This window comes from Syngnathus acus, chromosome 3, assembly GCF_901709675.1.
Source record: "Syngnathus acus chromosome 3, fSynAcu1.2, whole genome shotgun sequence".
Classification (NCBI taxonomy): Eukaryota; Metazoa; Chordata; class Actinopteri; order Syngnathiformes; family Syngnathidae; genus Syngnathus; species Syngnathus acus.
Window position 1 is genome coordinate 12,282,162 of NC_051089.1, and position 22,388 is coordinate 12,304,549.

Here is a 22,388-nt window from a genome sequence, read left to right on the forward strand (position 1 = left end):
ACTGCACTTATGTTACAAAATAGTAAAATGACAAGTTCTTCAACTCCTTTACTTTGTATTCTTAAAAAGGTACAGCGTTTCAAATGCATTTAAATACAAAAGCAAATGTGGCAAAAATATACTGATGAAGTCTTTTAGAAAGAACAAACAGAAAAGACTCAAAATGCGAGTACTGAGCGAACTCCTTGATTTCAATAAAAGTTAAAAATAGCAGACTATTGAATAAAATATTCAATAGTGCAAAAACAGAGGGGCAAAGGTCTGTAACACTTTACTTTAGTAAAAGCACACATTCAGACACTAAAAAAATAGACTTTAGCTCACTTGGGTAAAAAAATTAAAAAGCAGTACAGACTCAGAAATATATTTAATTATAAAGGCAGATGTGGCAAAGTACTCACACTCTATACTTATGTATAAGAAAAGATACTTGTGTAAAAAAAGAATGATCAAAGTAGAAGTACTGAGATGCTTATGTAAAAAAGCTGAGGTGGCAAAAGTACTCACACCCTGTGCTTAAGTACAAATGCATTTGTAAGAAATAGAAATGAGGATTCAACTCCTGGATCAATAAAGGCTGGTGACACCTTGGGATTCAAAGATGGAAATATGTTTGAGTCAGTGTGAGACCAGAGTTCACTAAGCAAACCTTTCTCCATTTTGGACAATCATGGCCATCTTCTCCATGACATTCTGGAGTAGCATAGAAACTCTTTCACAAACAGACAATGCTTCAGATCGTTTTTTTTAAATACTATTCAGCATTCATATACATTAAACAAAATTCCCCACTGGGTGTGAGGAAGATACTCTTAGACGGAGAAACAACATTTACCTTTTCAAAAGTGCAATCAACATTATTCAGTGGAAAAAATAAATGTGTGCATACATACAGTGGATATTGTCAGGTTGGATAGCTGCTTATAACTCATTATATAGTCACTTTTATTACATTACTCATACTACAAACTCAAAGTCCAAGGACGTTGGGACGTTGTATACTATAAAACAATTATTTGTAATTCCATTTCAACAAAAGTGGCAAGGACATAAATCAACATTGAATGCCTGTTGACCTTTGTTCCCTTTGCACAAGAGCATTAAAAACCGGTATCATTGCATAAAAGACATTGCCACATTTTTAACTTGAATGCACAGTTTTCAGACCCCCGCATATTCATGATATGGCACTCATGGTTTCACCTATTTGGGGATGTTTGTTTTAATATTTTAAAATAATTTTGGGGGCAATCCCCGTTTTTATGTGTTATAAAAATAATCCGTTTTAACACGGTATTATTACGCTGATTTTCCACCGTTTCTAATTCACTGTACAGTACGACCAAAGGACCGATGATGTCACCCATCCACTGAGATAGATGCAGCAGGTAACATTCACCGTCGTGCAGTCAATAACCCGGAAGCTACAGTCATACCTTCTTGTTTTCGTTTTCACGCCACATGTAGGTTATTATTAAAAGTTATCGCATAATCAAATTTACATTTGCAGCGGGGAAATGCCTGATTTCTTCCCGCGGTTTCTCGCTCTCTCGTGTGTGTGCGTGCGTGCGTGCGCGTGCGTGCCGGCGACGACGGACATGCGCGGAGCTGCAACGAACATGGCGGCCGCCTGCATCTGACAGAAAGTGAGGGCTCCACCATCAAAATAAGCGCTTTCGACGCTCGGTACGTCTTCTTTCTCAATTCTCCTCCCCTGCGCCGACTCCCGAGTTGTTATTTGACGCATCTTTGGCCGTCGTTTGAGCCAGAATTGCGCCGTTTAGCAGCCAGGAGCATATGTGCTGGCAGTGTGTTTTTCCTCCACTGTACTGCATGTTGCTTGGATGAAGGCGACTTCTTATTATTGTTTCACTTCTATGTTGAAGTGCTTCGCTTTACTCTTGTGTTCGCTGCACCCCCACACGCTGTTTAGTAAACAAGTGCGACTGGATTTTAATGCTCTGTGGTGTTTAATAATGCAATATTAGCAACCGTTAGCCTTGAGAATAATGTGCAGAGTCCCGCCCACCAAATCGGGAAGAATGGAAATGCGTCATACACCGTTTACTCATCTCTTTCTTTCTTTCTTTCTTTCTTTCTTTCTTTCTTTCTTTCTTTCTTTCTTTCTTTCTTTCTTTCAAAAACAAATATAATGTAATCAAAACAAAAACAGGATTAAAACTCGTGTTCCACTCAAGGAAATTCTTAGTTTTCCAAGCACCATGACCAAATAAATGTTTATAAACAAATATTTTTTGAAAACTGAATGAATTGTGCCTAAAATTACCTTCATTCTAATTAATATGACAATAAACATTTATTTTTTTATTTTTAACTCTCCTTTAAATCATGCATAAATAAATGGTAAAAAAAAAAACACAACATATGTTGGTATTTATTACAAGTCTCTATGTATTTCCAAATATGCTGAAGGAATGAACACACTCAATGTCAAATGATCAATGTCAAACAATGTAATCTGATAGCCTTAAAGGGTTTAAAATAATTGCGCCTCTAAAACAGTCCTCCTATGACAATTCATAACATAAACACCCCTCATGAACTCATTTTCAAACTGTAAAAACCAACCTGATAATTTTTTAATGCCATAAGCAGTGTGTCCAGTCAAAATACTGAATTAAACCAATATCAGGTACATATTTAAGACTGCACTTTCACTCATTTATTAATTATCCTCGAGTGCTACCATTTTTGGGGGGTTAACTGCTTAAAACAAAAATAGTTTCTTTATGCCACCGTTTTACATATGGTGTGGAGTGTCAAGTGTAATTATTTGCACTTCTGGTAAATTACATAAAAAAAGAAGCAAGAGTAGGTCATTCAAGCTGTGAAAAATAATTAAGAACACAAATGATAAAAAGTTCCTAATTCAAACAGTGGGCAGTGCTGGATTACACCCAGATGCCATATTCTAAGACGCAAAACCTTCGAACAAAATTAGTCCCCGATTTGATTCAATCGCATTGCACGTGCTAAATGGACCATTTTAATAGCTACTTCTCTCATTGTTTTTGTAGGTTTGAGTAGCAAATCGTTTTCCAAGGCGCTCATTGTTCTCTCATATTCTGTCATTATTTCAACACTTTCAAAGAGTCCCTCTTATAACACGCTCCTCATGTTAATAATACTTTAGACAACCCCCGTCAATCAAAAGTTATAACTGGTCATGAAACCACCAATTTTCCCCCGTCATCTACTGCGTGTAAAGCATCATAACGCTAATCTCATACCGAGAGCTGCTTGAGTGGAAATGGAGGTTGTAAAAATGAAGTGCTTCCTGGTCTGCTGAGCTCTTAAGCATGACCCCTTATGAGTGGTGCAGACTCAAGCGTGCAAATACTGAAGCCGTCTGTCGCTGAGCGAGTGGCGGAGCAGGAATGAGGAATCCTTTTCATGTAGGCCGGCAGACGTCCCATATCCACACGTCTTAATGGCTTTTTATGGCACCTTGGAATCTTAATGGCTCCTTCCCACTCCATGGCTTTCTCTGGAAAGACACAAGAGCTTAGCAGGAAGGCGCGGTTGAGCAGAGGTTGCAGCACTGTGGTGACAATTCTGGATTATTTGGGAGTTTTGCTGACTTTTGGATGTCCATTTGCCTTGGATGATTTCTTTTTGAATTTTTGCTTCTAACACCTGCAAGCTGGACTATGGTCAACCCTTATCTGAATTATTCTGTAAGATGTTCACTCTCAAAGTATGTTTCAACAAACGTAATGAATCTTAAAAGCAATGGCATGATTCACAAGTCATTTTTAAATGTTTTTGGAAAACAAGACGAAAACAATGTATTCAGCAATCCAAAAATGTCTCGTTGCGTCTTGCTGGTTAGTATATGAACTTGATCATTAAGATTCTACTCACAAGGACAAGCAAAAAAATAAGAAATGAGTTTCTACCTTTTTTTTCCTCCATTGTGGGTTTGCTGCTCTTGATTTACTTTGATAGGCTCTATGAAGGTGGCGCACAATCCAGAATTATACCCAAATTATTCAAATACCAATTTTTTTTCATTCATCAATACAGAAATTCATTATTTAGGTTTCAAGTTCCTATGTTTAAAATGTGTTTTTCGGCTTGTAGACTAATCTAAACAATTAGAAATGGGTGGACAAAAATACTTAATGTTTTTTAAATACTTTACAGTAACCACTCCAAGTGAGCAAGTTATTGTTTTATTGTGCATACACTGCTTTTTCCTGTGCTATGTGCGTGTAAATGACTGGAGTATGTGGTTTGTGCTTTCAGTTAAGAGCCTGTTTGACTTCCTCTGCTGCTGCGGGATAACATCTTGGTCGTCATGGGCCGAACGCCACACAAAGGTCGGTCTTCTCTATCTTCTCGTGTCACCAATATTTGCAACAGATGAATTTTTGATAGAGCAAAGAGTAAATGGATCTCAGTTGAGTTTTCAGGAGTAGCTGGTAAAGTGTCTGGCAAGGCTACCATTTCTAATCCATCATTTGATTCCAGATCAGAAAGAGGAGAAGAAGGAGAGGCCGAGCATCGGCGCGGGCTCTGCGCTCGATAAATCTAATGGTAAGTGCCCCACTTCATTTTGTCATCAGTTACTGTTAGAAAGTGAGAAACGGTGGGAGTCCATTTCTGTCCCTTGCCCCATTCAGAAATCTGCTTCCTCTCGAGGAAACCAAACGTAGGTAAAAAAAAAAAAAAAGGGCCTGATACTGATCAATTGATGATTTTTATTTGTATTGATTGCGCTGCCATACATAGGTACATATGTATCTTATGTATGTTCTTAATGTAAATGCAATTTATGTAGCCAAAAACACGGTGCGGTCTTTCTTTTCAACACTGTGGGTGGTGTCATTTGTTTGTTTCTTTTGCTAGAGCCATTCAGTTGGGAAGACTACCTAAGAGAGACCTCCTCCATTGCAGCCTCACCTAACTGCTTCAAACAGGTAGCTGATGATTACGAAATAGGAAGCACAATGAGCCCCAGTTCAGCGCTGTGACCAACTGGTGAAAACAGACCACATACAATGTTGAAATGTTACCCTCTTACTCTTTAAACACATTAAAACTTTTGAAACACTACTTTTTACATCGATATGATACTTAAACACCAGCTTTTCCGATTTACAACTTATTTCTTTCTGTCTTTGTCTTTATTTTATAATTGGACCAAAAAGTGCAAAAGTTCAAAAACAAAGCGGAGGATAAATGCTCCCTCTTTGTATGCTTGTGCAGTCCAGGATCCCCCCCTCCAATGACTTTAAGGCCGGTATGAAGCTCGAGGCTCGTGACCCGCGCAATTCCAACTCGGTGTGCATCGCCACGGTGATGGGCATGATGGGTACTCGATTACGCCTGCGTCTGGATGGCAGCGACAACACCAACGACTTCTGGAGACTGGTGGACTCATCTGACATCCAACCCATAGGCACCTGTGAGAGGAAGGGGGACATGTTGCAGCCCCCGCTGGGTGAGACATGCACAGACACCGTATGAAGGCTTCCTAATGGATGCACACACAGTTATGAGCTCGACTGAAGCGGCGGCATATTCCACAATGAAGTGTCAGAAATAATAAAATGTTAATTAGTAAATGGACTGCATCTAGATTGCACCCTTCCACCTTAATCCACCAATCGCCATCCTTGGTTTATGACGGCGCCTCTCATATTTGCATCCCCACACCCATTGAGAAGTATAAAAGTAATGACTCCATTTCGCTCCATCTCTTTTCGAGGCCTTCTTAATTGGATGCGCTCATGGAGCAAATCCATTGTTAATGTTATTGCTATCGCCAGTGCCAAGTCAAATCCTCTGCTTTACTTTATTTACTCTATATGCAGTGTGCTATAGTCTTCATTTTCCCAAGAGATTTTAGGACTTTCTACTTTCAACATGAGTCTGTTTGGAGAGTCTATTTCAACTTTGTCCCAATGCACAATGCAAGGTCCGGAAAGCTTGAATGGGTTTGGTGTTAAGAAACTCGAGAGCCCTGCCCATACCCACAAACATCTTTTGGGTGAACTAAAAAGTGAAAGCTGTTGTAGCCTGCAAAGGAAAGACTCAAACCTTTATCTTTAGATGGATGGCTGGAGAGACTGTTTTTATTCATCCACAAGGGAAATTCACGATGACTCCATTCTATAGGTGTAAAAGCTTGTGTCATAATTATTAACAGTATTATTAGTTCATATAGTGTATGTGATGAACTGATCTTTTTCTTTTATGACTTCATTGAGTTCTATTTAAATTTAGTCCAACATTAATTAGCATAATGGTTGTAAATTACTGTATCTCACAGCCAAGGCAGCTATTTATCTTGTTGCAAATCACCATATTTCCATCCATCCGTCCTTCCATCCGACTTCACTGCTTGTCCTCATTAGCATCTACAAGACAAAAATGTAATTAAATATTGGTTGGACTTTGTGTTCAGGATTTCGAATGAACGCCTCCTCGTGGCCTATGTTTCTCCTCCGAACGCTGAGTGGAGCAGAGATGGCCCCAGCCTCTGCTTTTAAGAAGGTTTGTTTTCAAAGTATCACACAATTCAACTATGCATATAATTTCATACTAAGCCTGACACACACATATTTTTATACAAATGTAATGGATTTTTTTTTTAATCCAAAATACCTTTGTGTCTAGGAACCTGTTAGCCCCATTAAAAACTACTTCACGCCTGGTATGAAGCTGGAAGCCGTGGACAGGAAGAACCCTTACCTAATTTGTCCGGCCACCGTGGGTGAGGTCAAAGGTCAAGAGATCTTCGTCATGTTTGACGGTTGGCGAGGTGCCTTTGACTACTGGTGCCCCTTCGACTCCAGAGACATCTTCCCTGTCGGCTGGTGTGTGCTGACCAAACACAGTTTACAGCCGCCTGGAAACTTTTGTGAGTGTCGCTTTCATTTTAATTTGGCATTATTTTGACATTTAGGAAGATATTTGCAACAGTGGCGACTGTACTGCATACAAATTGACAGCCCCCCCAAAAAAATCAATAACAAAGGCATTGTAGAATTCTGAGAAAACCAACGAAATGTTTCTTGTGAACCCCTGTGGGCTTTATGTTTCAGTCATAGGTGAGAATCCACAATAGTGAGAGCTCATATATAATGTATTTTTAGCCCTTCTGTACAATTTATAGTATTCCTTGGCATTTCGCTTTCACTCACTCACTGTCAAGGCATAGGAGAGATCAAACAGCATCACCTTGAGGAAACAACAATAACAACAAAAAAAAGACTTGCTCTCACAGTTCTTTAATTAAGTGGCAAAGCATGTTTGCCTCAAGTTTGTCCTTGTGGAGGTTCAGTCTGAAAGGGTCTGTGAATTAAATATTGTACATTCAAACACAAAAATGTTCAGTTAAACAATATAATATAATCCAAAAGAAAGTTTGCTAGTGACATAGGCCGGCAAATAGAAATCATCACAGCAGTCACAATATTATTATATACATTTTAAACAACCACTGCTCTCTGCTTGTACAATAGTTTTGATGTGAATGGCGCTTTTGAAAATACATTTGAAACACTTTCATGACATCTCTGCTGGTAACACTGTTACAGCAGAAAACATCTGTTTCTCTTGCAAGGAGTAGTGATATTACCACATTTCACCGCTAGAAGGCGATGCAAGCAAAACCTTCAATCTGAAGGCGGCACATTTTAGTTGAACCAATGTGTGGAGTCAGATGACAATCAGCACCATCATGAATTGTGATACTAGAGCCATGATTAGGACTTTTGTCCCTTTTGCCACATATCAGGCCGGACGGAACTTGTTGAATTCACTTACTAATCTGGCTTTGTTATTCAACAGGCGCACTCATGCACCACTTAACCCGTGGATCATTAATTTGGGTGTATTGCATTAATCCAGTATTAACGATGTTTAACAATCTAGGCCCACTATTTATTTTTTATTGCCAGAGCCGAAAGCTACATGTGACTGAGTTTCACTCCATATAAACAAATGAAAAATGACAGCTGTCCCAAGAAAAGTTCACTTATAACGAACTTACTAACTCAATAACAATGTACAGTATAGTCCAGGTAACTCTCGGACAGCCCAGTGTTTGTGACTTCTCCTGATATTAGCATGTCCTTGTGCAGTAATCTGGTTGTTCAGACACAACTCATCCAGAAGAAGTTATCTTGGCACCCGAGGAATGGTAAACACTAATTCAACACACATTACAAAAGAATGAGGCTACCCAGTGTCACAGTTGAGGAGCATGTGAAAACCCGCACTTGCACATAAACATCGGCCCGAGTGCACAAAGCAAGGCCCAATGAATGGGTGGCTGGATACCATAGATCAGGGAAGTCCAGCCCCGGCCGGGCCTCAAGGGCCACTGTCATGCATGTTTTAGTTGTCTCCACTCCAAACACGCTTGACTCAAATGATCAGTTCCTCAACAAGCGCTGAAGAAACCTGATAATGAATGTGATTCAGATAAACAGGCGTGTTGTTGGAGGAGGGAGACATTTAAAACATGCTGGACAGTGAACCTCAAGGACCGGCTTTAAAGGGACACTTCTGCCATAGATAAATTACTTTATTCATCCTAAAGGGAAATTCATTTTCCAGTAGCTACCACAATACGAATACAATTGTGGTACAATACAAGCCGAACACAAAACGTATTTAAAATACCGGTACTATTTGTAAGATAAGAATAAAAAGCCACTAAATATTGGAGCAATATGAAAGTATTATCAAATGTAATTATTTCTTTGAGAATACTTTTGTTTCCTGAGAATGGCAGTATGATATAGAAATAATAAACAATTCTCTATGCACAGTGAACTTCATCCATGTAAGTGATACCTGTAAAAATAGCTTTAAATCTGTAATCATTTTATAACTCAAATATGTTTAGTAAAAAAAAAAAAAATTCCTAAATACACATGAACAGGTAATACACCAAATTAACCAGTCAAAATGTGATGAATATATGTTTGAAGAATGACAAAAATATACATTGAGAGACATGCAAAATTTGCAAACATTCTGTCGCTGGTAAAGTTAACTTGCAATGAGGATCGTCAATTATACAGTGCCCAATTCAGAGTTTAGTTACTTATAATTCTTTTTACTACATGGAGACAAAGGCTCACATTGAATTGAAGGAGCAAATGGAAAATGTAAACGAGAACAATAGACTCTTTTATAATAGGTGTACTTTTATGTACTTTTTCCGATTGGAGTTGCTGTAGCGTTACGTCATCGCACGGCTTCCATGCCGCTCAGTCAGACGGATTAAAAAAAAAAAAAAGTCAGACAGATTAGATTTTGGTTGCTAACACCCAATTATTAATCATTTATTTATAGTTGTTCATTTTAATTGGCATATAATTATATAGTAGATACGTCTGCTCTGTAGACATACATGAGTATGTCAGCATGTCAGTTTGACTAATGATAAAGCTTAATGCTTAGACTGTCGCTGCTCTTTGGTAGACATTTATACGCCATGTGTGGAAATCACTTTGACAAATAACTGCAGTGTGACTGGCTTTCTGAAGCTGAGTTTTTAATCATGTTTCAGAGGCAGGTATGGTCTAGCACCAATAACTATGGATATTAATATTTTGCATTGGCAAAAAACCCCGTCATTTCTCAATTAATTAGAAGGAAAAGGACAATCTTATAATTTTAAGAGAAGTCTTGTCGCAACCTTTATGGGATGAGTTGTGTCCTCCACCTTTAATTCTGTAAATATGAACCATGGGCTTCATGGTGAACGTGTGTTCATTGTGCGACCACTGACTTCTGCCTATCTTCATTCAGGCTTTATATACAATACTCATGCAGATGTTGGTGTCTGCACAAGATCTAGTTCCATACTAGACTCCATTAATCCTTGAGGTTGCACATGACCTACTTGATGGGACACCCTTACGATGTACTCTTGGTGAGAGATCACTAGGCTGCTGCATGTGGGGGATTTCACACCGATTTGCTCTCCGTGTGTGTGTGTGTGTGTGTGTGTGTGTGTGTGTGTGTGTGTGTGTGTGTGTTTGAGTCTGGCATGTGTGCTGTAAAAAGGGGATAATATACAGTGAGACAGGTGCTATGTTTGTATGCAGATATGTGAATACATTTGGGGGCTTGGGTGAACAGTTAATGAGGTTTTGATCAGCTTTACATACTTTTAAAATAGCTTCATTGTATTCTCTTTGTTCTGTGCTGTCTGTTTTTTTTGTCAGAAGCCACTAATGACATGTTTTATAGGAATAATTTTGAAAATAACTGCTTTTGCCTCACAAACTTGGGCGGGATCCCTTTTTTTGCTTGTTGGATTTTTTAAATTGGGTCAGCCGTTTTGCATTTTGTATTCAAAGCATGGAAGTGTATTTGTTGTCGGAACGTTTGTGTTTGGAGCATACAATATCAAATTGTATGTGCTTGAATACGAAGCATGACTCACAAATTATGCATGACGCCTTTGTCAGTCATCTGCTTGCACCATTCATTCATCTATCCATTATCTATGCTGCTTATCCCCTTCATGGTCATAGATGACTTGCAGCCTATCCCAGCTGACTTAAGGTGGGAAGTGCTGTACAAAAATTGCTGTTGGGAAATAATATTTTGTGATTATTGCTCAACAGCATGAGTCGTAGTAATAGTTTGTACTACCTTTGGAAGATTTACACCAAAAAGTCACAATTGTCCTGGTAAGAGTGAGTAAAAGAAACCCCCAAGAATGGTGTCCACTCAAGTGTTGGTCACTAGAACAGATGAAGATATCAGAGACTTTTGTCACGCTTCCTGCCACTGCTAAGCTCTTCATTGTTCTGCAAAGAGGCTGATATCGGAGCATGCCACTATTTCCTGACGATTGGCCTAGCCATCTTTCTCATCGGCAAATGTCTGACAAGGCTCAGGTTACAGCCCGGCCGGGGGGACCCCCGTCTGGGCTGCCAGTATTCATGCGTGTGAGTAAAAACATGCTTCTTTGCGCAGCAGCTCCCACTATGAGTTTCAGTCAAGATGCTTCTCATCCAACCTTTTCCCCACCCTCCCGAGCTGACACGCCACCCCTCCATCTACCCTTCTCCCAACCCTTTTTGCTCCCAGGAGCCCCGGCGTTAACCCCTTTTCCCCTGACACTGACCCCCTCCCCCAGAAACTCGCCGGGAGGCAGGTGACTGATGCAGACTGTCGATATGGCCTACAGATAACACGAATAAAGGATTCAACCCCCCCCCAATGCCTTTCACCACACCCACCGACTCCTCTTGCTCCTAACCCCTCCCTCGCCCCTATGCACCCCCCTTCTCATTCATTGGGAGGGAAGCTTCACAGCAGCTTCAACCAGCGGCAGTAGAGTGGGCTTTGTTGTAGACGCAAAACAGACAAGAGAAGTGCGAAGGCAGCGAGATTAGCGTCCTTGAAGGCAGTGCAGAGGATGAGAGCACAGTCAAGAAAGTTTGGACTGGAAGCGGGTGAGAGAGAAAAATCTGTAAACTGAGTGTTGTTTCAAAGAAAGGAACAGGAAGCGACTGTCAGTCATTACCACTAAGACCACGGCTGCTACTATCACTATTCGGGAAGCCGCAGCTGCAGCACTGAGTTTCTGCTTTTTGGAAGACATTTCCTGGTGAGCATGTTTGTATGCACAATCGCAGAAACTTTGTGGCGCTCTTTTTTCTCTTTTGTATCTGTGATGTGTTTATGAGAAGTAATGCTTTGCTCTTTGTAGTAGCAAAACATTTATTCAGTGTTTACGACTAATTAAAGCACTCAGTGAGTGTTGCTTGATTTGAGATTAGGCAAAAGGAATCAATGATCACATTCAGGAAGTGCTGCTTTCTTGTTTGAATTGGAGCTTTTTTCTGTGGCTTTGATTGTTTTTTTAAGACTTTTATCTGCATGCAACCAAATACAACTTGGAAGCATCCAGACTTGGGATTTGAGTGCCTTGCCTCCCCTCAACTGCAAATGTCCACAGTGTGAGCTGATTTTTTTGGCTGGACATTTGGAGCTCCATTCGTTTTTGATCATGTGTGTTTATGAGTAGAGCATCAGGAAGCAGTTAACACCGGATTGAGCCTCCCTCTTCTATTGTTAAGCACTCTCATTACCAATGGTGAGTGGTTTTAACATGCGTGTCAGTCAGGACAGACGCATCCACGAAAGGGAAGTTTCTCAGCTCCTTTATCATGCTCACAACACGCGTGTTGCGTGTGTGTATTTGTATGTGATTGAATCAACTCATGATTGGAGGAAGCTCAGTTTGTGAAAGCGGTTGTGTAATTAGATGAGGAGGAACTCTTTTGGGCCCCTCCCCCACCCTCCAGACAGCAGACACACACTCGACGACCTCATTCTGATATATATGCACAAACACACGCACACTCACACACTGTTTCCTCAGGCAGTGTTACACAGGTCAGCGGGTCGAGTTGGAATGATATAGTCATGATCAGGGCCATATGTTGAACGGGATGTGTGATGCCTGCAAAAATTGTTGTTGAATATTTCTTCTCAGGATTATTTTTGAGCAATTTTGAAATATCGTCAAAATTCATTCGCCCCATATTGTGATTGTTATTTAATATAATTCATTTTTTCAACGTCCCTTTCCTAATAAAGGCACATTTTTGAGTGACGTGAATTGCACAGAAAGATGAATCAAAATTTCTGGCTGGAAGCTTTGCGATGTGGGAGGGATGGTAAAATAATCAATTCTAAAAGTATTTGCTAGTATTATAGTAATTATCACACACAAATCAATTCTAAAAGTATTTTATAGGAGCAGGCCTGCAGCCTTAAATGATCACACACCATACCAAAAATCTGCAGTTAAAGATAGCTGCTTGGGTTGGAATATCGTAAGAAATATTAAAACGCGTAAAGGTCAGACATTGCAGCAGTGGCTGTTTTTGAGTCTGCTGTGAGTAAGCATGCCACCATGCTTTTTCCTCTGCTTGCACATGTGAGCGCTCCTGGTGTGCAATTGAGGCGCCTCTGACACAACCGGAACAAAACACTGCGTGATTCCACACCCATTCCTACTTCTTTCTCAATTAAGCAGCTTTTAGTCCCTTCATAACACCTCTCCGGGAGGTTTAAATGAAAGCCTTGCCCCCTCGAGAGCGTTCACATTCACTAACTGGCCCCTGCACAGCCTGAACAATATGTTTGCAAGCAAATAGGTATCCTCTAATTTTCCATTTTCTTTCCTTTTCACACTACCTTTAATCAGATGGTTGCATGATTATATGATGCCAGAAAAATAAAGATTGATTGGTGGTCGTACTAGGTTTTTTTTTTTTTGGCTCCTTTTAATTTTCAACTATCTTCATCTCGTTTTTGTGTGATGGCGTGCCTCCATTTAAATTCAAACAATAACAAAACATGTTAGGAATATTAGATAATTCTTTAAGCAGCTATTGTGGAAGCACTATAAAATTGAGTTGAGTTGAATTTAAAAATATGTATTGTGGACTAAACTGTTAGGTAGCGATGGTCCTCAAAACAAATCCTTTGTTCGGATGGATGAATGAATAAATGGATGGGCAGACGAATGATTTCTTTATGTGCTGTACTGACGGGTTGAGAAGGCAGTTAAAGGATTGATCATGCATATTTGAGATGTAGTGCAACAGAAATTGGGAGCTTGGCCCTGCCTGACACACTGCAGAATCCCAGAATGAAAGCTTCTCTTTCATTGAGTGAGATTTGTAGTATGCAATTTGTATAATTCATGTAATGCGGTCATATTTACATTTCCAGTTTGTCAAGTAAGAGAACAGTGGTGTATAACGTTCCATTTATTCTATTTCTCTTCCAGTCACCCTTCCAGGTGCTCTTCTCGCCCCCATTTTGTCTTCCTCAACCTCCCTCACAACACGCCGCTCCACTTCCAACTCCTCGTCCATGATGCAGACTTCATATCGACTGCCCAACCCTTTGCCGCCCCTGCCCGTTCGCAAGGGTGTCCGAGGTCGCCGTCCCAAGTCGCAGACTATTGCTTTGTTGAAAGCAGCGGCTGAGGCGGCAGCAGCTGCGGCGGTCAATGGGGCGTCACAGAACCCTGTCAGGTCCACTCAGTTGGCCCCCAGACCACACAGGAAGAGAGGGCCCAAGCCTGGGAGCAAGGTGAGATACTACCATGTGTTGATAAGTAGAGAAAGATGGTTTTGAGCCTAGTTTTTCACAGTTGTTCCTTTGTTCAAATGCACAACACTGGTCACAGACTTAAATAAGCAAAACAAATCAAAACAAAAAACCCTCATTTGAGTGCTATGTAGCCAACAGCAACCGATAAAATGACCGTATAAAATTTTACATGTAATATTTCAACTTAAATCTGATACAACACCTGTTGGCACCTTCTCACTGTCCAGAAGTAGAAGACTATCATACATTTGAAGAAAGAAAAAGAAACTTCTTACTGTTATAGGAGCCAATGGTGCTGGCTTCAAATTGTTTATTTGTTACTCCGAGTTCAAGTTGACGTAAAGCTAACACATAAAAACAGTTAAGCATTGTATATTTTGACACCAAAATGTTCAACTAAACCATATGATAAAAGTTTGCTAGCCATGGGAGGTTAACAAAAACTAGCATTAGTCATGGAAATAAGCATTTATGATGCAGTATTTATACATCTTAAAACAGCAGCAACGTGTCACATACAACAAAAGAAAACACCAAAATGTACATTGATTGTACACAACTCTAAATGAGGACTTGCCTGTGCACTATAAAAAGCTGATAAAATGGGGGTTGACTTTAAAGAACAAACAGTTCAGAGATGAACGGTTTGCACGAATAGGGTAATGAATGCGTTACCATCTTAAGAAACATTAGAAAAAACATCTTTGTGATACAAGCTGTGGCATGTGCAATTAGTGGTTGTCGGACAGTTAAAATGCGCTTTGAGTAAATCCTTGCCTATCAACTTAGAGTTCTTTTTTTATTTTTTATTTTTTTAGAGGAAGCCTCGGATGGTACAGTCACTGGGCTCGTCATCAATTCCAGTGTCTCCTCCAGAAACCCGATTGAGCACTAGCCATGTTTCAGTAGACAACCACCATAACAACAACTCAAATGTAGTCTGCACGGGTAAGTGTCAAAGTCCATAAAGTACAAGATGAGCTGGAATGTACTGACTACAGTGACCAGTGCTAGAAAAAGGATTGAAAAACATTGAATGTTTTTTTTTCCGGTTGTGTTTATTTAGTGTGCGTTTATGTGAACAAACATGGCGACTACGGCCCCCATCTTGACCGTAAACTGGTGCAGCAGCTCCCAGACCACTTTGGGCCAGCTCCAGTCAACGCAGTGCTACAGCAGGCCGTCCAGGCCTGTGTGGACTGTACGTACCAGCCCTCCGTGCTGCTGTCGTTTCTACAGAGCCAGTCCCACACAGGAGGAGAGGTCATTCGAGGTCTGTAGTCGTAAATGGTCACACAAGAAAAGAACTCTTTAGGGGGGGGAAAAGAAAATCACTTTTTTGGCTACTTTTCAGCTGGGAACGGGTTGCCGCAGCTGTGTTGCCTTACATTTGAGTTGTGAATTGAAATTGCTCATGTTTGAGAGTATGTTCTTCTTGAGGGTCTTAAATTGATCTTGGTAATCTGATGCCAGCCTTGCTCTGTGAACATCACATTACTTTGATTTGGAAAGTCTGAGTTTAACAATATAATTTGCTCTTTTGATGCTGCTTATAGTCTGCCTGCAGTTTGGCACTTGACTAAATCTGTGCGATAGAGGCGAAGAATTTTCTTCAGCATGCATATTGAGCAGCAATATTGTGGTGACTGAGTATACACAGTCAATCCCTGTTCAGTGGGGGAAATGGGCTCGCTCTAGACTCACCCGCAATAGGTGAAAATCTGTAATATAGACATTTACATTTTTATTAGTTTTGCCCATCCAACAGACTTTAAATAAAGGTAAACATATTCATTGCCAATCAATTAGTATTATCAATTAACTAACTTTTATCAAGTAACTAGAAATTAATTTTTGATAATCACTCAATAACTGATATTTTTTTAATTTAATATGGTCCAAATCATAAATTCATTTTCTCCGCATTGAATATTCTCCAATTTCTGAAATACTCCATGAAAGCAGACTGGTTATATCCTTGTGTTGACTCAACATAAAACATGAGCAATTACGTTGGAAAGCAATAATCAACATCTTTGTCAATTTTCTTACATGCAACCAGTAAATGAACTTTAATTGGTTTATCTTTGTACATTTTCTGCACCCTCAATTTGAAATAGTCCTTTTTTTCCCGAACAAAGGGATGGGAATCAAAGGTTGTTTATCCGATTCATCGCTAAATAAACAAAATAATTGAATAATTCCATCCATCCATTTTCTGAACCGCTTAGTCCCCACGGGGGTCGCGGGAGTGCTGGAGCCTATCCCAGCCGTCATCGGGCAGTAGGCGGGGGACACCCTGAACCGGTTGCCAGCCAATCGCAGGGCACACAGAGACAAACAACCATTTGCACTCGCACTCACACCTAGGGACAATTTGGAGTCTTCAATCGGCCTACCAAGCATGTTTTTGGGATGTGGGAGGAAACCGGAGTGCCCGGAGAAAACCCACGCGGGCCCGGGGAGAACATGCAAACTCCACACAGGGAGGGCCGGAGGTGGAATCGAACCCGCACCCTCCTAACTGTGAGGCGGATGTGCTACCCAGTGCGCCACCGAGCCACCTAATTGAATAATTGATTCATGAATCTATTTTTTAAAATAATGGTGAGTTGCATGATGAATGTACAGTAAAATGTTGTGGGTCTAAGTCTATTTTGAGCTCATATTTACTAAAAGGCTCACATAATCCTGCTCGCACAAATACAAACTCATGCGCCGATAATTGCAACCAACTGATTTTTCACATTTCAACCTTGGTGGAGGTTGTCAATAATTACGCATTCCCTAGAAGTCCATAGAGCCAATCAGCCAGATCAAATTGGAAGTCATTCAGAATGAATGTTATTGACTGTGCTTGTGCATTTTGGGAAGAAATTGCTGAGATACTGCGGGGAAATAAAAGATAATGCCTGTGGCCACATCTGACGTGAGTGCTGGGACTGTAATCAGAAGTGACATGTGCAGCTAACCTGTTTTGGATGCTGGGATTGAGTCTCCCTTGAGGGGGGTGGAATTGGGAAGGGTGTGGGCTAATGGGGAGGGGCTGGGGGACATTAATTTGTGTGAGCTTGGCTTGGGTGGGAGGGTGTTGTGCAGATCGAGGGTTGTGGGTTTGTGCTGATAAAAGGAGGGCGCTTAACCCCAAACCATCTGCTGTTTTCCTTTAACTGTGGATGCATTCAGCCTGTGTGTGAGCAGGTGTGAGCCTACGCAACGCACAGACTAATACAGTATGTTGTGTCTTACAGTGCGCTCCGAGCATGGTATCCGCTATGTCAAGCTTCCCTCCGTCTCCAGTGCGTCTACTGTGCTAAGGTTCTTGGAGAACATGTGTCAGCATCTGGAGAGTGTCAGCCTGTTCAGCTCACAGCCTTTCAGCCCCTTCAGTAAAAACACACGCTTCTTTGACAGGACAAAGTCAGGTTTGTGTGTGGAAAGATACACAAATATTGCAAAATGTAACTTGTGCACCATCTTGACACCGACCCACCAAAAATGGAAAAAGTCAAAGTTAAAAACAAGGATTGTTAAAAGCAAGCACTCACAATCAAAGCTAAGGTAGAGAGTAATGGGTAGAGTTATATATATATATATTTTTTGCACCCTGGTCCCCATATGTAGATATGCACTTTTTAAAATGATACATCATAATCACAACCCCAAGCAGCTTGTTAACAACAATACAATTATTTATATTTTCATTTTCATGTTTGGTAATTTTATTTCTATTTTTTTTTTTAATTTGTTTGTATTTAGCAATTCACACGCTTTATGTAGGTTGGGAGAGCCAAAAAAGTCCATATTGTGTGGCTCACTGTAATCGGTTTAGACATCTGGCAACCATACCACAATTGCCCAAACAAATCTTTAAATCTCCATTATGGCATATTTATTGTGAGTTTGTCAGTTGTGATGCGATTGTGAATTTAATCAGATCCAACCGTAATGCATACAAATCCATGATATAGAGTGACCAAACCTTTATAAAATTATTAAAACACAATGACTATCATAATTTTCAGGAAATTAAAAGATGACTCCAAATTCTCCAAATGAGAGTCAAAGTTCGTTTGCTTCGAGCTGGTTCCTGCGTCTTAGGATGGACCTTCTCTGCCTCTTCTTGCTTTTAATTAGACTGCATCCTGCATCTTCGGATGCACCTTCTCTGCCTTTTCTTGCTTTTAATTACACTGCATCTACTGTACATCCAGTGGGCGTCAGTGATGCCTGGCATGTTGCCACACAACACTGAATATGCAGACTTGTATTTATATGTCTGCTTAAAAGTATGCAGTTCATTGTTTATGTACTGTGTTTTGATTTTGTTGGAATTGAAATTCATTAAAAAAAAACAATTAAATGTTAACTAATATAATGAATCAGCTCACATAGTGTCCATTTCTACTTTCAGAACCACTGCCTCACACGGAAAACAACGCATCGAACAACGATTCTGCAAAAGATTCCGTTCCCAACGCACGAGCCCCTCAGATAGCGGCAGACTATCGGACGACAAAGAGGGAACGGCCGTATTACGCCAATCACTCACACACGCCTCCACCTCTACGAAGAGTCAGCTCCAACCCAAGTGAACTCGGACAAGTGCCCACACATAGACGCGTGGAAGGTGGGATCACATATACATGTCAAATTTTTAGTACCTCCAGCCTTTTATTACCATATATTTTTACCTGGTTCTTTACTTTTTCCCCCCAATTTTTATTTAATTATTTTATTACATAGAGTTAAAAGTCTGTTCACAATTTTAACCTGGATGGAAAACTTTGTAATTGTAAGCATGATGATTGTCTTTTGTTTTTTCTTCAGCAGCTAGTTCAACAACAGGCCCAGACCACGCCACACAAGACAAGGAAAGTTCAGGGAACGATGCATCTTCTTGGTCAGTTGATGACGTGATCCGATTTGTCCAGGAGGCTGACCCACATACTCTTGGTCCACATGTGGAGCTTTTTAGAAAGCATGTGAGTACTTTAGTTAGATCAACTCCGTCTTGTTTGAGCCAATCAATCTGATAGGGATTTTTCTTTTTAGGCTAAAGTAGATTCTGTTATGTGGGAGTTGTCATAACACCCAAACTGAGTTAGCAAATAACGGTATAAATTCTGCTAGCATCACACTAATACATTACTGTCAGGCTTTTACATTTTTAAATGTATTTATTTGACTACTGGATATTTATGAATGTTTAAATCATTTGCCTTAATCATTTTTTTTCACTCTATTGTATAGTCTATATACAAAGGAAATGCAACCTGTCTGGAATGTATAACCAGCAGCACCTATTCAGTCATGGTAGTTTGGATCCTGAGACGATGCGCAAGTCATCTAGCTGCCCGCTAACATACGCTTTGCTCTCCCTGCAGGAGATTGACGGCAAGGCCTTGATGCTGCTGCGCAGTGACGTCATTATGAAGTACATGGGACTGAAACTGGGCCCTGCGCTCAAACTCTGTCATCACATTGAGAAGCTGAAACAGACCAAACAGTAAAAGGACCGTTGTGGTCTTCCTCACTAGCAAACACAAACTCAAGTATGTGTTGTTGTACAGGGACGCAGCACTGACGGAAACTACCATATCGCCCGGTTTTGTGCTGTTTTAAGTTTTGTACGTACTCTATGTACATTTGGGAAGTTTTAGCAAGCCTGCAGGCTATTGTCCATCATCAGCTTACACAATCTGGATTTGCTTTCTCAGACTTTCAAAATGTTTAGGACAAAAACAAAAGGGCCAGGGCTGTCCAAACTATAGCTGGTGCCATCTGCCGTCCATTTTATGAGGCCTGCAGCAGGTACTAAACACAATAAAAAGGGTGGAGGGGCAACAAGAAAAATGGGTGGTTGAGACAAATCACTACCATCACTACAGGATTTAAAAAATGCTAGTCGGTAAGACCAGTTCAACCTGAGTACAATGTAGCAAGAAGTTAGAAAATTGGATGAAGCATTTTAGAGAAATTGATCTGTTTAGGGAAATTGGCCTTCTTAGGGACCACTATGCATCACTTACCCTAAAAAGCTTGACTGAAATTGCGCAAATTCAACAATTTTCACGTGAAAAGCAGTGTCGACAGTAGAATGAGTCTTGAACTAATCGGCGTTTTTTTTGTCCTGCAATGATCAGAGGAAAAGGTTTGGACAGCCCTGCACCGTTTTAAAATTTGGGACTTTGTATTTGGGACCGACAAAAAGAGATTTAGTTAGAATAAGTGAATCTTCTGAAAATTAACTTCTCGATCCATGACTGGTTTCAGAGGAGGACCTTCGCTCATGACCTCAGCATTGTTTGTTCTCATATGATCTATTTTTTTATTTTACCAAGCATTTACATTATAGCAGTACAGCGGTAAATTTTTTTTTCCGATCTTTAGCCTACGTGTAATTAGTATCCAATATCCGTGCAGAGTTTTTGTATTCGTCTTTTTTTGCCTTAGTATGTACAACAGGCCATTATTTAAGCACACGACCTCAGACAAACACTGTAGCTTTTGCGTTTTCGATTTTTTTTTTTACACTGACAGCAAACACACCGCCGTGATGTCTGCTTACCAATGCAATAACATTGTCGACTGATCGCTCCTTAGAATTTAATAAGTCATAAAACAAAGGTACTGGAGTACTGACCAACATTGCAAAATATTGAACCCAACATTTTTTGTCGAAGCTCTTGCCCTCATCCTGTATTTGCCGGGAAAAAAAAGCGTTGTCTCTGTTCCATGAGCTCAACGGGTTTATCTTGGCTTTGACCTTCATTGTATTATCTTTTAACAGTTGCACACACTTAGACGTGATGACTGGAACCTTGCAAGTGTTGACGTTAAAATAACGGCAAGGTGTTCTACTGCTATTGCTGTACAAAACGTGTTCCCAAGACAGAAGGAGCTTTGTTCAGTTTCTTACTCATTTTATTGTGTAATAAAGTGTATCAAGCCTTTGAATATTCTCATTCAACCAAGTTATTGGATTCTCGGGACATTGAATTGATTGCAACTGGACTGTTGTGTTCGTGTCGAGATGTTCATTCTCTCATCCGAGCAGGCTTCATCCATTCATGCACGTAGGCTGGAAGAGTACTTATTGTACAGCTCTTGTTGAAAATGGCAGATTTTGAAATTGGTTCACACAATTTACATACATTATTACATAATTTACATACATAATTTAATTAATACTTCATCTTTGGCATATTTGTAATGTTTGGAGTAATTCTAGTGTTTTTTTTTTTTTGGCTGACACCCAAACGATGGTCGTTGGTAGGCAGAGTCCTCACTGGGTGTATCTCGCCTTTTCACTCCTTTGATTTTACATATTTGGTTTTTCACTAACACTCAGACGAGAGCTGTCTTTTTGTTGTCTTATTTTTTTTTTTTTAGAAACTGACAAAGCCCGCTCGGAAGAGAGGCGAAATATTCAACGGCACCAGAACAGTCCAGTTGCGATCGATCCACCGCTCCGAGAAAAGTCCATCGAGCGTAAGCAGAAAACGAGAGTATTACTCCTAGTGTAAGACTAGTTATTATTTTGCTGTTGGCGGTTTTGTTTTTTTGAAGCGTCAGAAAGCCTTTCAAGCCAAATCAATGTTTGCTGTAGCCCTGTTTGCGCTCCATAGTGGTCACCGGTTCATACTTGAAACCATCTGGCTTTCACATGAAACTCAGGTTCTAGTAAGTTCTTAGAGAATGTTTTACAGTAGCATTTGTGTTCATATGACATCATAGAGGAGCTACAGTATAACCAACTTCAGTATGTGTATTTGAAATGCCTTGCCATTGAATGCCCTGCAGCATCTTGTGTGTGTATATAGAAACTTTTTACCCTCCGCTCAAAAAATGTTTATGTATGTTTGATATGCATTCACACAATTAAACATTTTCACTTGACATCATCTTAGTGTTTGACACCTGAGGCCAAGAATGTGACTGTGCCGCCGCTATTTGTGTTGGATAGAGACAGAGCCCTGCCATGAATAATGTATTTGCTCACAGGTGCCACAAAACAATAACAGAGGACTACTTTTGTCTAAATCGTCCTCAACTCATCAACAGTTCCTTGGCACCAAGATGGCGCACGAAAGCAGCAAATGTGAGTTTTTGTAGATACATCTAAGGGGTGTGTGTGAGTCTGTGTGTGGAGGGATCCAGTTATTTTGTTGTCTAGAATATTATCAACTATACTGGTTTTAAGTTGTGAAGAAAGACAAACATTCACCATTTGTTCATCACAACTCGAC

At 40.2% G+C, this 22,388-nt stretch overlaps 1 protein-coding gene and 1 long non-coding RNA gene across 3 annotated transcripts in view; both read left to right on the forward strand.

Annotated features, from left to right (window-relative positions):
* LOC119121123 overlaps positions 1–22,388 on the forward strand; it is a 287,860-nt gene that overhangs the window by 29,894 nt on the left and 235,578 nt on the right. The window lies entirely within an intron of this gene.
* On the forward strand, positions 1,573–22,040 carry scml2 (Scm polycomb group protein like 2). Of its 2 annotated transcripts, none has more exons than XM_037248542.1 (14): positions 1,573–1,686; positions 4,270–4,343; positions 4,495–4,560; positions 4,873–4,943; positions 5,233–5,467; positions 6,434–6,522; positions 6,646–6,889; positions 13,808–14,115; positions 14,955–15,084; positions 15,203–15,409; positions 17,388–17,561; positions 18,551–18,766; positions 18,967–19,121; positions 19,524–22,040. In XM_037248542.1, the coding sequence occupies exons 2-14, from the start codon at positions 4,322–4,324 to the stop codon at positions 19,647–19,649; spliced, it is 2,043 nt and encodes a 680-aa protein (XP_037104437.1). In that variant the 5' UTR covers positions 1,573–1,686; positions 4,270–4,321; the 3' UTR covers positions 19,650–22,040. The 2 variants fall into 2 exon arrangements, with proteins under 2 accessions (XP_037104437.1, XP_037104438.1); XM_037248543.1 differs by having other exon boundaries at positions 18,970–19,121.

What these genes read in the sequence shown, in the direction of transcription:
- scml2 (XM_037248542.1), top strand. Translation starts at nt 4,322, where the DNA reads ATGGGCCGAACGCCACACAAAG. An exon ending in GGCCCAAGCCTGGGAGCAAG is followed by an intron (nt 14,116 to 14,954) that starts GTGAGATACTAC and finishes TTATTTTTTTAG; the next exon opens with AGGAAGCCTCGGATGGTACA. An exon ending in CTCAAATGTAGTCTGCACGG is followed by an intron (nt 15,085 to 15,202) that starts GTAAGTGTCAAA and finishes GTGTTTATTTAG; the next exon opens with TGTGCGTTTATGTGAACAAA.